At 37.7% G+C, this 13699-nt stretch overlaps 1 protein-coding gene across 8 annotated transcripts in view; it reads left to right on the top strand.

Annotated features, from left to right (window-relative positions):
- The window catches only part of SMOC2 (SPARC related modular calcium binding 2), a 149717-nt gene extending 140411 nt beyond the window's left edge, over nucleotides 1-9306 (top strand). For 2 of the 8 annotated variants that reach the window (XM_055714315.1, XM_055714319.1), the window contains exons 10-13: nucleotides 1105-1207; nucleotides 2138-2385; nucleotides 4885-4925; nucleotides 7672-9306. In XM_055714315.1, the coding sequence (XP_055570290.1) occupies nucleotides 1105-1207; nucleotides 2138-2385; nucleotides 4885-4925; nucleotides 7672-7695 (416 nt within the window). In that variant the 3' untranslated portion in view covers nucleotides 7696-9306. Of the gene's footprint in view, nucleotides 1-1104; nucleotides 1208-2137; nucleotides 2413-4881; nucleotides 4926-7671 lie in introns of all 8 variants that reach the window. The other 6 variants (XM_055714314.1, XM_055714318.1, XM_055714313.1 and 3 more) reach the window with 3 other exon arrangements.
- The last annotated feature ends 4393 nt before the right edge of the window (nucleotides 9307-13699 follow it).

The raw sequence follows: 13699 nt of genomic DNA, 5'->3' as shown, positions 1-13699 counted from the left end.
CCGTGGATCATCCTAGAGTTTAACTCAGGGGTCCTCAAACTTTTTAAACAGGGGACCGGCGCGTGGATGAGGTGGCAGGAGGCCATCTGTGGCTGCTTGGTTTCTCCCCCCAACCCCCAGCAAAGAGGGGGTGGGGGGGTTCTGTAAATACGGAGGGCCGGATTGAGGACCCTTGGGGGCCGTATCCAGCCTGTGGGCTGTAGTTTGAGGACCCCTGGTTTAACTCAACTATTGCAGGGCTAGGGGAAGACTTGGTGTTTGGCTCAGGGCTTTAGGGAAGAGAGGAGGAAGCAGGTGTATTGTATAAGCAAACCTCCATGTGTCAACATCCATGTGCTTGTCAGATGAATTTATCTGCTCGAGCTGCACTGCTCTAAGAATGGATCTTTCAGTATATGTTTATCTGATGTATTATGTGTCTGAAATGTGCTGTCCGTTTCCTTCAGAGAAGAACTTTGTGGCATAAAGGAATGTAGTTATGAGGATGATCTGTCATCACCATAGGATGTCACAGTATGAACCAACGTACCAACTTAGCAGGATCCAATTGGGCTAGGTGCCATATAATGGGAGTTAACCCCTGTCCAAGAGAAAAGTGAAAAGGGCAAGGAGTTGACTGTCATTTTACAGAGAGGAAGACCAATGCACTGGGAGAATGTGTCTTGAGAAAGCCAATGGTAATTCAGAGGAGCAAAAGTGGAAATCTGAAAGAAGTGTTCTGCTATGGGCTTCTAGTCCGTGTTTCAAGTGGTCTGTGTCATGTATTTTGTAATTTCAAAGCTTTACCTTTCAAAATGTGACACCCATAGAAAACAATACTTTGAAGAAGGAAAAATAATGGACAAAATTGAAAGAAAAGCACCTGTGGTATGCAAACCAGGTTCTCAGTTGGTGGAATTCAGAAGTATGTTTCTCTATTCCTGCTCTATGATACAGATACGTACTTGACTTTAGATGCTTGTCTTTGAATTATGTTATGAACTTGTCCACAATTTGTGAGCGTTTGTGTACAAGGGAGTCACATTAAGTTTGAACTATTGTTAGAATTTAGATTTTGTAAAAAAAGGAAACAAGAAAAAAAATAAAAAAAATCTTGTTTTCTAGGTTGTCCTGGGGCCAAGAAGAATGAGTTTCTGACTAGTGTTTTGGATGCATTGTCTACAGATATGGTGCATGCAGTCTCTGATCCATCATTGTCTTCTAGCCGGTAGGTTCCAGATCCTTTTAGTGTGTCTTTAAAAGGATTCTTGCAGTGATGAATGAATTGTTGAGGGCTTTGAGAAGTAATTATTCTGCCTTCACAAAGGGTAAATTGCCAAGAACTTATATGGGAGAGTTTACTTCAAAGTTACCACGGTGATAACTGTTCTTCATGGTAACCACTGTGGACTATGTCCACTTAAGAGATGCACTTGATAGCTGAATTCTCAGCAGCAGCACAGCTTAAAGTTTATCTATAGCTGCTGGTACAATGTGTCTCAGTCTTTGTTCTCCTCTGATGCTTTACTTAATGAATGTGTGCTACCTTCCCAATTCATATTTTGCCTAGTTGCTTGTAAAACGAACAGTCACAGATAGAAGTAAAAATGTGTACATGCTGTCAAACTTTGTGTGTCTGCAGGTCAGTTGCTCACCATCTGAGGAAGAGGTGACATTTATTGTTATAACTTACCCAGTAATTCAATACATTTAGGTATTTTATCTCTAAAAGCATCCATCATGGGTTGCAATTGGAGCCTAGGTATTTGGTGATGCTGACTGTTGACCTACTTCATTTGGGTATATTACATGTTTTAATGTGTCTGCGATCTATGAAACTGTCTTCTCTTTTATTTCTCTCTTCACTTTTCTCTGTTTCAGGAAATGAAAGGGGAAAGCACTATTTTCTGAGCATGGTGCTGACCTCAACACAGTTTCAGAGGCTTACCTAAGAGCAGATTACAGCTCTTAGTGTAAAATTTAGGATACAGTTGTCCAAAGAGAAAAAAAGAGGCATTTGCTAGAAGAAGCTTTTTGTCCAAAAGCAGAGAGGTTTTTGTAACAAAGTATCTGACAGTGATTTAACTATTCTGAAATAAAGGTAGAAACTGAGGTTTACGTATCAGAATGGAGACTAAATTCTTTTTTTCTGTTTCAGGGTTTCAGAGCCTGATCCAAATCACACTCTGGAAGAGAGAGTGGTCCATTGGTATTTCAAACAGCTAGATAAAAATTCCAGTGGTGACATTGGCAAGAAAGAAATCAAGCCATTTAAGAGATTCCTAAGAAAGAAATCAAAACCCAAAAAATGTGTGAAGAAGTTTGTGGAGTACTGTGATGTAAACAATGATAAATCCTTGTCAGTTCAGGAATTAATGGGCTGCTTGGGAGTAACAAAAGAAGAAGGTAAAGCAGAAACAAAGAAACGCCATAGTAAGAACCTTTTCTAACTATCCTTTTCGCTAGATTCTTCAAAGATGATGAAGTCTGATATTTGTATATGCCAGAAGTATACAAAATAAAACAATACACCTGTCTGTAGCTAATGCAGCTGTTGCTTAGGACAGATGGCAGGAAAGCTGCTTCTGTGTAGGCAGATCATCACTTTGCTCCAAAAGAATCAAAAACTTCCCATTTATTCTGACCATTAAATGTATTACAGTAGGAAACCTAAGAAGATACAATAACATTAACATTCATCAAAAAGTCATTTTAATGTTACTACAGTACTATGTCCTGAATGAGTGGAAGTATCACACCTGTGCTTTTTGGATCCCTGCTGGGAAGGAAGAACATTATTGAACTTTCTAATGACTTCTCACTTCTCAAATGTGGTTAGAGATACAGTGAGGAATGTGGTCATCTGCCAAACAGGTGGAACAGCTGCTGGTACACAGCCACCTTACCCTGCTGCCAAACTGGTAGAAAGGGGAATGACTAACTACAGCATGTAATGGTCCCTGCAGAGTTCAATCACACAATTCCTAAAATGAGGAAGGATTTAGAAAACCTTAATTGTAAACAACAACAGCAGATCCCATTACTGTAAGAAGTTGTAGAACACATTGTTTTGTTTGTCTGGGACCTTCAGATGAAGTCAGGGCAGTAAAACAAAGGTGTCATAGGAAATGAAAAGCAAGTCAAGTGGGAAATGCGGTCAGAAATAAAACAGTTTCCACAAAATTGGATGTATTCGAGTCTAGAAAGGGAATACTGCAGAAAGATGGAACAGCTTTACATTGTACTAATAAAGTAAAATGTCTGTGGCTCACAGACACAGATCTCTCAAAACAAATATATCAAATCCAGGGGTTTTTCTTCTGGGTTTTGTGGACCTATATAATAATACCTTGCAATTTTCACTTAGGTGATGAAAGTAAAAAAATGTATATGAATGTTACCTTTATGCTGTAGATTTGGATACTGAAAAATACCTTTTTCATTTACACTATTTGGCAACTAGTGTTTTAAAGTGAAGGCCATTATGGTCACTTCATATGTTAGCATCCATTTCAAGACACTTCTGTCCTGCTGCAGCTGACACTCCTTGGTCTCTTATTGTAGATTAAATTTGGGTTCAAAATCATTGCCCCAAGACATAAAGGAAAACTATAGAAAGACTGAAATCAAACCCCAGTTTTCCTTGTGCTCATTCCATTGAAAAAACAAAGATTACAATAAACTACCTGTTTTGGAAAAGGAAGTTGTAAGATGCATGAAATTATATGAAGAACACACACAGATCTAGCTGAAGTAAAAATTACATTCACCATCACTGGAGATTTTTAATAGACTGTATTCAAGAATAAGAACATGCATTTTTTTTTTTAAAGAAAAAATACCTCGGAACTTTTGCATTAAAACATAGTGGCAACCAGTTGGAAAAAAATTCTAAACCAAATCATTTGATTGCTTTCCTAGAAATACATACTTTTAAAGACAAGACAGTAAAATTGGCTTTTGTTGGAATATCAGCATTCTCTTTTGTTTCTCCTGTTTGACAATTAAAATTTCCTTTCTGATAATCCTTTCACTTGCACAAAATAAATCAATTGCCACTTTGCTATGGCTAGAGTTATGTTTCTAGGAATAGGTGAGACCCCATCACCTGAGGTGTGAGAGATGAGATAAGGAGGTGGCTCTGCATCATTCTGTGTGAGTTCCAGTTGTCTTGTGAGAACCACTGGAAGCAAAACATACTTTCTCAGGGGAATGCTAGTTACTGCAGTGTTTTTCAAGGTCCCATTTTGTTCCACTTTGTCCCAGTACAGCTTGACTGACTAGAAAACTGAGATGGAAATCAGAGAGTGAGTACCTCCCTAGCCTCCCAGATTTGCTTGTGGAGTTGAATGGGCCAGCAGACTCATGTAGCTGTGGGGTGTTTTTTCCCACATTTAGAGCACTGTCTTGGGCTTTGCCACTAAAAAAACTTAAAAAGCAGTGATAACCATGTTGTTTTAGAGATTAAATGCAAACAATGTCTTTGGTTTGTAGAGCTGTTCCTGTGCAATATATTTAAACAAAGTGAATGCTTTCCAGACAGTCTGCTTGTCCATGCTTCTTTCCCACCAGGGATAGTAGGCTGTATTTACTACTAAAGATTTGATAAGTTGGAAATGCTCAACACTGACTAGATGCAATCTGTCCTAAGCAAATGTCACATATTAACTGTCAAGCAATGCTGTCATTCAGCTTTCATATAACTCCATGAAAGAAGCAACACCTGTATTGAGGAGAGAAAGAGTGGATGTTTCAATGAAAGATATGTAAAGTTTTATCTCATTTATTGAAAGTAGTTACCCTGCTCTAAAAATACCTTTTCAGAATGAAGGCTTCAATTCTTGGGGATGGTACATATAACTTAGGAGCTATATTTATAATGTTTTCTTTTCCCTCTTTTAGCAGCCCCTAAAACCAACACTGAGAGCACTTCATCCAGCAGGCAGGTGAGTAGTGAGGAAAGATCTCCATTCCTGCCTTGCCCAGCTGAACTTCTGGGGGTTTTAGCAGTTATCCCTACATCTTCAAACTGCATTCATCTGTCATTCTGCAGACTTGCCAGGAAAATGTAGAGCAGCATCTCGATTAACAAATTTTGACTTAAGTTCTATCTAAGGAAAGCTGAATCAGTCAACGACAGGTGCAGAGTAAATGTGCATAAATGCAAAGTGAAGTAGGCCTGCATGCGGATGTTCCTAGTAAAGTGGCATGTATGTTAGTCATAATTGGATGAAAGTAATTGAGCCCTCATATAAGTCTTCTTTATTCCTGAATGACAGCATTCCCATACACTTTTAAATGTGCACTGCTTTATTTTCATTTACCTTTTCCTTTAACTGAATTCCGTTAACTTTCTTGCATGTCACATGATAGACACAAACATACTGATTGCAATTACACTTTGTGAACAAAGCCATGCATTTCCCATGCTCTATGAAAATCTATACATTTCACAACCCCCATATTATATGGTGGCTTTAAACACCTTTTAAAATCTTAGCGTAGAGAAAAGAGCTGTCACTTGCAAATTCCTTTGCTGGCTGAGCAAAGTGATGCTGGAGAACTAGGATTTGCATCAATCTGCTGATGTGTTTTAAAACTAAATTTGGTTAGGTCTACAGAATGGTTGTAGCAATTGTCAAATGCCCTGGCAACGTAATCCATGATCTCTTTTTGCATTAATTTTCTACAAAGACTTTATTTTGTTTTTCCCAATAACACCAGTGTGTGTCATTTGTGGAGTTTTGACTACTCAAGGCATTCAGAGCTACAAAAGGCACAAAAAGCAGAGTTTTTACATCAAGGGCTCAAGTGGAAGCCCAGGAAAAAAGATTGAAAAAAAGTTTTAAAAAGGTTTCTCATTTGTGTGCGTCTATTTTTGTTTACTAATCCTAAAGATGCAGTTTTCTGTACATCGGCACAACTTCCTAGCACTTTTGCATGGGTCTGAAGAAGGACTTGTGAGTCTTCCAGCTATTGAATGGTCTAGTAAAAGAATCATTTTTATACCATTCCTGCCTCACTTTTGTATTAATTAGAGGAAATAATGATTAGTGCCCACAAAAGCATCAGTAAATGATGAATTTTTTTTAAAAAATATTTATACAGACTTACTATAAGAAAACTCAAGTAACCCTGCACCTGGGAAAATAGCAATTTGGCTAAAAATATCCCAAAACCATAGTTGTGGGTAATGTCTTCCTATCTATCAGAAACCTAGATTAATTTGTTAAAAACTGAACCCAGGGTGAACCTGCCTACGAGCCAAGAGAAATCTTCTTCTCATTGTTGCCAGTCAATTTGTTAATTGCTTTATCTCTGATTTGTTTGATGTTAGGTTCACACTTCCTAAGGCAAGCTCAACATTGGTTGTGGGTTCTATGAGAGACCTCCTACATACCTTTGATGGAACATAAAATATTCTCACAGCTAGAGGGATGTGATAAGTTTCTGTTTGTTTAAACAAATGTTTGTGGTCTTAACTTTTCAAGTTCCCCCCACAAATCACTTATGCTTTAAACAAGGCAGCCTGAAAACAATTATCCCGTCGGAACTCAAAAACATTCAAAAGGGTTATTTTAATTATATAATGGCAATTACTGGCACACGTGCATTACACTTGAAGCATGACAAGCCCTCTCCCCTTTCTTGTAATCTGATCCTGACTTGCAGAATGTGTAATAAAAGTGTGCTAGCGCGTCCATGTTTTTTAATTTTGTTCAATAATTTTGCTGACTCAGCACCAATTATTTTAAAAGCTGTTGCTGACAAATGATAGCCTTGAATTAAGGCTGGCTCAGCAAACCATCTGTTGGCAGTTTCGTACTTGAACAATACAAGGCTGCAAATGCAGAAGGTGGCTTTCATCATTAAAGTTTTAACTTGAAAGGAAGTTATTGAAAAGCAACTGGGCTGGGCAGGAGCCACTCAGAAGAAACCACCCTACGAAGATGGAGTTATCAGATTTGCATCACTTAGGAGATGGGCACTCAAGAGTTCATTTTCTACTAGTTTCCTGTGGCAATTCAGTTATATGCATGTTTGTGTGTATTTCGGCATGTATTCCTAAATATTATTAATTTTTTTACATATCTGCACATCTGTATGTCTACACGCACATGCAATCTTACTGAAAGAAAGGACATATAGATACCTATAGTAATATGCTAACTGAGTCTCAGCTGTGGTCACTCTAAAAGAGGTCAAATACGTGATGGATCTGACAGAACTGGGTTAGTGGCCAGGTCAGCTGGCAGCCTTGCTCAGCTCCACCCTGTCCAACAAACATACACATACATGCACACACTCTCAATGAGACCCAGAGGACCTTTTGCAGCCTAGCAAAAAGTTTACAAGGAAACTATAGATTTTTCATAAGACTTTGGCCAGTAGCCCATTCCTTATACATCACATGCCATAGAAAGGTATATTGCACCAGGGACTTGCCCAGGCAGTTGCTAAAACTGTGTGTTTGACAGGTATAGATTTAAAGAGTCCATAAGTAAGGAATAGTAAAGATGTTGATGCCATGAAGGACTACAGGGCAGGGTTTTTTTATTCTCTATATATATTTCTGCAGAACTCTTGTTCTGATAGTGGTATGTGGACACTGCTGAACATACAGATACATGTTTATACCTGACTACTTGAAAACATCATTAATAATGCAAATTTTTTCAAACTTCCTTTCAGCAAGTTTCTAAGAAGCAAGGGTGAACACCTTATTGATTCAAGGCAGATCTCTGACATGTGGGAGATTTCCTCACCAAAAGGCAATAAAAACAACTGTAGTATTTGCACTTTGTACTTAAAAATGTAAATTCACTTTGTAGAAATGAAATATTTAAACAGACTTTTTTTTTAATCTGTGAAAATGTAATGGCTAGTTTTGAAAAATTATCACATACAATGTATGTGTATTCTTTTGTTTTCTGAAATATGTAAAACGTGTTGGAGATGTAAAAGTTTGCATTTAAACCACTTTTTAAAAAATAGCTTTTTGGCAAACAGTAGCATAGAAACCTGATTCTATGTATTCTGGTTTCAATAGTATCCCTTGTTTTTCTTAATCAATACTGTCATTTAAGTAGAGTTATGCTGAAAAGTCTACTGTACTCTCAATTGTGTCCAAGCAGTGTTGGATGTTTCAGGTTTGCAGGACTGAGGAAAGTGTGTAAATTGCTGTTTACTTGGGTTTGCAGTTTTTAACAGAACAGATTTTTCATTGTTGGCAATATTTTATTTCATTTTGGATTTATTGTTATTATGATGCTTTCCAAAGATCATGTAATGAGAATGCAACCACTAATGGATTCAAAACAGTTTTTCTGCACTTGGGATACTTGTAGAAAATTGTATCCATTTTTGAGGTGCCTTCCTTTATAAGTTTTGGTAGTATTTTTTTCCCTGTTTGTTTTCACTTGTGTTATTAATACGGCAAACCAATAAGGAGAAGGTGGATTGTAATGTCACTCCAGTCTGGTTCAGCCTGGGCCTCCAAGCATGTTTCTGTGGTCAGCGCAAAGCAGGAGCAGAGTTTATATGGGTCAGAACTGTAAATCTAACTATAAAGAGGCAAGGAAGGCTAAACAGGTTGTTCAACCTTTTCTTTCTCCACACCTGGCTGCCCCCATCAACTCTTTGGTTTGCCTTGGGGTCCACTAGAGGTAAAGCTGAAGAAATGATGAACAGTTGCCATCAGGAGGGACTACTAACATCACCCCTGCCTGAGGCTTTTTCCTTGCTGTCTGAAAGAACTTCTCAGAAGTTTTCGTACCTTCTCTGTCATTTTTCCCCCCAATACTTTTTGGTGTGTGTGCCTGAGGGGAATGAGAACTTGAGGATATGAATTTAGAGCAGGGGACCCAAGTGAAAAAGGTCCAGCTCTTTAACAACTGTGAGTTACAAGCAGCTGGGTTGATTGACGCAGTGGTAGGTGGACTGCTGGCATCTAGGAGCTGACATGAAACAGCAGGAATGTTGCAACAAGCAGTGATTTCATTCTGGTTTATTTAAATAATGTGTGGGATCTGACATGTGACTAGGTAATCATAATAGCACCCTGGCTTGAGCTTGTGCCTAGAAAAGCTTTTTTGCAAATTTAAATGTTCATTTCAATTTCAACATATGCTGAAGTGATAGGAAATACTGTATGCAATGGAATTGTACCCCAGAAATTGTGTACTCTAAGCTTTGGCAGCAGGAGGAACCAAGATGCAAATGAGTGTTATCTTTTATTTTTGTTTTAAAACGTATTTGTTATTCTTTTATACTGTTAAACTTTTAATTTAGTCCTCTTAATAGATTAAAGATCAATATGTTATCAAACCATGCTGGTGGATTTTCTTCTGCAACGCAGATAGCCATGTTTAGAAGCAAGTACACACAGTTATGACTTCACCACTCCGTTGAGTTTACAAGAAAACTCATGACTTTACCTTATGTCCATCTTCTCATCTTCCCTTGCCCCTTTATTGAATTCTCTCCTATGGTCATTCATGCCCTATTCATACCACTGCTTTCTCAAAATAGGCACTTCTAGTTTTAACCAAGCACAGCCCTGATACCAGAAGGAATCCATGTGCATAGGCCCTTAGGCTCAAACTACAGTACCAGTGTTCATTTAGTTCCACAGTAATTAATTAGTTCTAGTTTTTATCCTATTCCATGTGCAACAATTTAGTTTCAATTTTAGTTCTGTTCTTATTAAAAGCACAACATATACTCTGCTTCTCATTGACCAATATTTGTTCTAGTTCCAGCTATTTTTGAACAAATTTATTTAGAGCTTTTATGAAGTTGTAAGTAGAAGCATATTAACTTTTAAAAATGTGTATGTGTTCAATGATTTGTCCAGCTTGCTGCAACGTCCATTAGTCAACAGGCCACACAGTAAGCAATGTTCCAAGTTTTGTCAACACTTTGGACAACTTTCACATTTTATCTCCAGCCCTAGAAGTAGGCCAATTTCATAGTTGCTGTTTTAGCAGAATCACTTGTTTCTCAGTCTTGTCACAGTCTAACAAAATGCCTAGCTTTCAGATACTCCTTTTGCAGAACAGGGACCTAGATGATTGCTCGAAATGACAAATTTTCTTGCTAATGTAATTTCAGATAATAAGAGAGCAAAGAAGCATCAGTCCATATGAGAATAAGGGAGAAGGCTCAAGCTAAACACTCTACCGCATATAACAAAGGAATACACTGTGCTTTTCTCATTTTGACCAGGATTTTACCTGTCACAAGTGCCATAGGCTAATGGAGTAAGCAGGCATTCCTAGAAAGCTGGAAGGAGAAACAAAAATATAGATTACATCATCAAAAACATTTAAGTGTGTCTAAGATTTGATAGATTTAATTAATCTTTTCCTTTATTTTAGTAATAAAAGATGGATTAATATAGTTTAAGAAATCTTCCATGGCAAAGATAATTTAATTGTCCCTTTTAAATATTTACACCAGCATATTATATAACTAGGTTATTGAAACTAGTGTGAAAGAGACTTTAATGCAGAAAATGAAAGGTTTATTACATTTCTTTTCTTTAGGATGGCAAATTGATGTAATTTTGGAGTAATTACTTTGACATTAAACAACAACCAAGTAAGTTTATTGATGTCTAAACATTAGAATTATTATAGTAAATTACTGATACGAACTGTACTCTTTGCCCCATTTAATTGTTTCAGTTCAAGTTTTTTAAGTGAAAATATGTCCTTTGTTTAAAAAGCATAAATAATACGTGGGGTGTTTTTTCCTCTTTTCTTTAAACAAAAGCTCATGTGGAAAGCATTCAGAACACATTTCTCCAGGACATCCAATGAGGGGGGGTGTGTCAGGGAGAGAAGTCAATCTGTTTTTTATCTGGATTAACAATGAAAATATATGCAATATTTTGCCTTTCCTGTATCTACCTTCCCTATTTCATCATACACTATTCTCTGACTAATGTCACTGCTGGAATACAAAGCCTGTTGGAAGGAGAGATAGTGAAATGAGAGTCCATTCTGTGCATGTGAACAATCTTTTCCATAAAATACAGCCATCTGGGTCATCCTTTCTCTAGAAATGCTCTTTACTCTTGACATCAATTCAATGTATAAGGTTGCTTCCTTCTTATCAAATACGGAATTCTTCTTTGCACAGGCATGGAATCCATTCTTGGTTAAATAGAGAAAATCACTCATAAAAGATTAGTCTATGGGATCGTAGGTGGAATGCTGCACTTTTGTACTACACCACAAATAGATGTTTATAAAGATTTATAAAGGCCACTCAGTACCTGAAGAACATGCATGAAGATGCCTATATCCCAAGTAGTCAGTCGGGGGGGGGGGCAAAAAAAAAAAAGCTGAATGAAGTTTCTATTAAGAAACATTGCTTTCACTAAACCATGACTGATTGATTTAATGTGATTGAGGGTTTCCATGAAATTTCACTTTAAAAAGTATTTTTTGGTTTAGTGGTTATTTTTATGTCGAAACTTCTTTTCCGTTATCTAAAAAGCATGAAGTGTAAACACTGAAAAGGGGCATTTTGACACCACTTTTATCCCCACATTAGATATTGTGAAAGGTAGCAGCATCTTTGCTCTTTCCCCAAGATTTTTAAACATCATATTTGTTTGAAAGAATTTAGGTTTCCAAACATTAATTTGTCATGCTTCATCTAAGTGTCATTTTACAGTCTTTGGGTACCTTGCTATCCCTGTATGAGGCAAAGAAATGCTACATTTTCATTTAACAGGACTGGAGCCTGATGAACTAATGGATTTAGCACTGTATGCACACAGAACATGAATAAAATTCTAATATGGATAAGAGTATTTATACTAATTTGTATCTATGCAACACAGTTGAAGCTCTGTGAATTAGTGACCTGCAGAACTTTTCCAGCTTGCAAAACAATCCTGCCATGGGACTGAATGCAAACATTCTCAAACCTGAAATAATATCCTAGCATATCTCTTTTACCATTCAAAGTCTGATACGTGTCAAACCCCACTTTGACCAATACATGAGGAGCACCTCTGGCTCTGTTGTCAGGTAGGTCCTCAGGCAGTCTTCCTGAACCCACAGCTTGGGTTCAGTCTTCTGAGACCCCTAGCCTAGGGCACTAGTGGAACCAAGACCCAGAAAAAAACACAAGAAAACCCACGATGACAGATGCTGTAAATTACAGGATATTACTCTATAGCTCAGGTTTTTTACCCTGGTGGACTGTGATCCGCTGAAAACTCTTGCCCTGTATCATCAATGACAAACCCTAACTTCTTGCTTTTTAATCCGTCAAATCCACACTCAGAGTGAGACAACATCATGATTCATCTGAGTGGAAGTCAATGGTCTTGGGTAAGGAGTATTTGAAAAATACTGTGACCCCTCAACAGATGCATGTGCTCAGTTAACTCCCATCTAACAATTCCTCTTTCTGCTCAGCACTGTATGATGGAGCAGTGTCCGTGCGTGTCAGCTCTTTAATGCTCTGCAGATGGGAGGTGTGCTTCTCTCATTCTGAGTGTATTTCTTTGTGTTGAATGCTCAGCATTGAAGGAGGAAACTTGTTCTCTAGCCCATCTCTTTCTGTTATTCCAGGAGCCTGAATAGTATTGTTGCTACTTTATATAGGTTTCAAGAAAAATTTTGCAAGACAAAATATATGAAGGATGAGGTGCTGAAAAGGAAAGAAAAAGAATATGCAATTTAAAAAACACTAATTAAAAGAGAGAGGGAGAAGGAAAATGAAGCAAAGGAACAGAGAGAGAGGAGAGGAATGAAAGGAGAATCACGGAGAGACCACAGGGGAACTGAAGAGGATGGCCAGGGCTCTGTGCTAAAACCACATATGGGAGTGAAGAAGGAGTAGTCATAGAGAAAGAACAAGTAAGGTAGGAGAGATAGAAGTTAGAAATGGGAGAACAGGGTAAAAAGGAAGGAATGACAGAGGAAAGAGGAATACAAGCGAAGCAAGGATAGAAATGGTAAAGACAAAAACAAACTGCCCATAAGACTTCCACAAGGAGGAAAAGTCTAAGGCACCCGGGAGAGATAAAAAATAGAAGGGTCACAGGTGAAAAGGAGGCAGAAAATTTCCTATTCCTGGGCACAGCATCTCTCTCACACAGCATGACTTTCTGACCTATACAAGAGGTCCAGCATGCCCTTGGATTGCTTCCTTGTCCGTGCATAAGGTCTGAATTTTGTTCTCTGTATCCCAGTGGCTCCAGCACTTTGTTCCAAGCAACATTTGTTTTCATAGCCAATCTCAAGGCTTCCTTTAGATTCAGGAAGTCTAAGCAACATTTAATGAAAATGTGAAAGCAGAAACCAGCATATTTCTAAATTAAGAACAGATTTGAGCAGGATGAGGAAATCTGAACCACAACAAAGATAAATTTCCTTTTGTATTTCTTTTTCAGTAAAGATGCAAGCGAAGTGTAATTAGATATTTTAATTATTTTTTTTTTAGTTTTTTATTTCATTTGTTGTACCAATAGATCCTCTACAGGCTTGGTTGATACCCTACAGTTTAACATTTCCTTTAATCAACACATTGATGGCAAAGGATTACAAGAGTACTGGTTTCTCATTGCCTTTTTTTGTGGTTGCCTTCATGTTCACTCTTGGGGTGGCTAAAAACTAATTGTTTAAATACTTCTCAAAATCTTTAATCTTTAAGAGTTTGTATCTATGTGTGAGACAGAAAAAGAGAAACAGAGTAT

The sequence above is a fragment of the Falco cherrug genome, chromosome 6 (genome assembly GCF_023634085.1).
Source record: "Falco cherrug isolate bFalChe1 chromosome 6, bFalChe1.pri, whole genome shotgun sequence".
NCBI classification, from domain to species: domain Eukaryota; kingdom Metazoa; phylum Chordata; class Aves; order Falconiformes; family Falconidae; genus Falco; species Falco cherrug.
The sequence above is the reverse complement of the archived record's forward strand: the minus strand, read 5'-3'. Positions and strand labels throughout refer to the sequence as shown.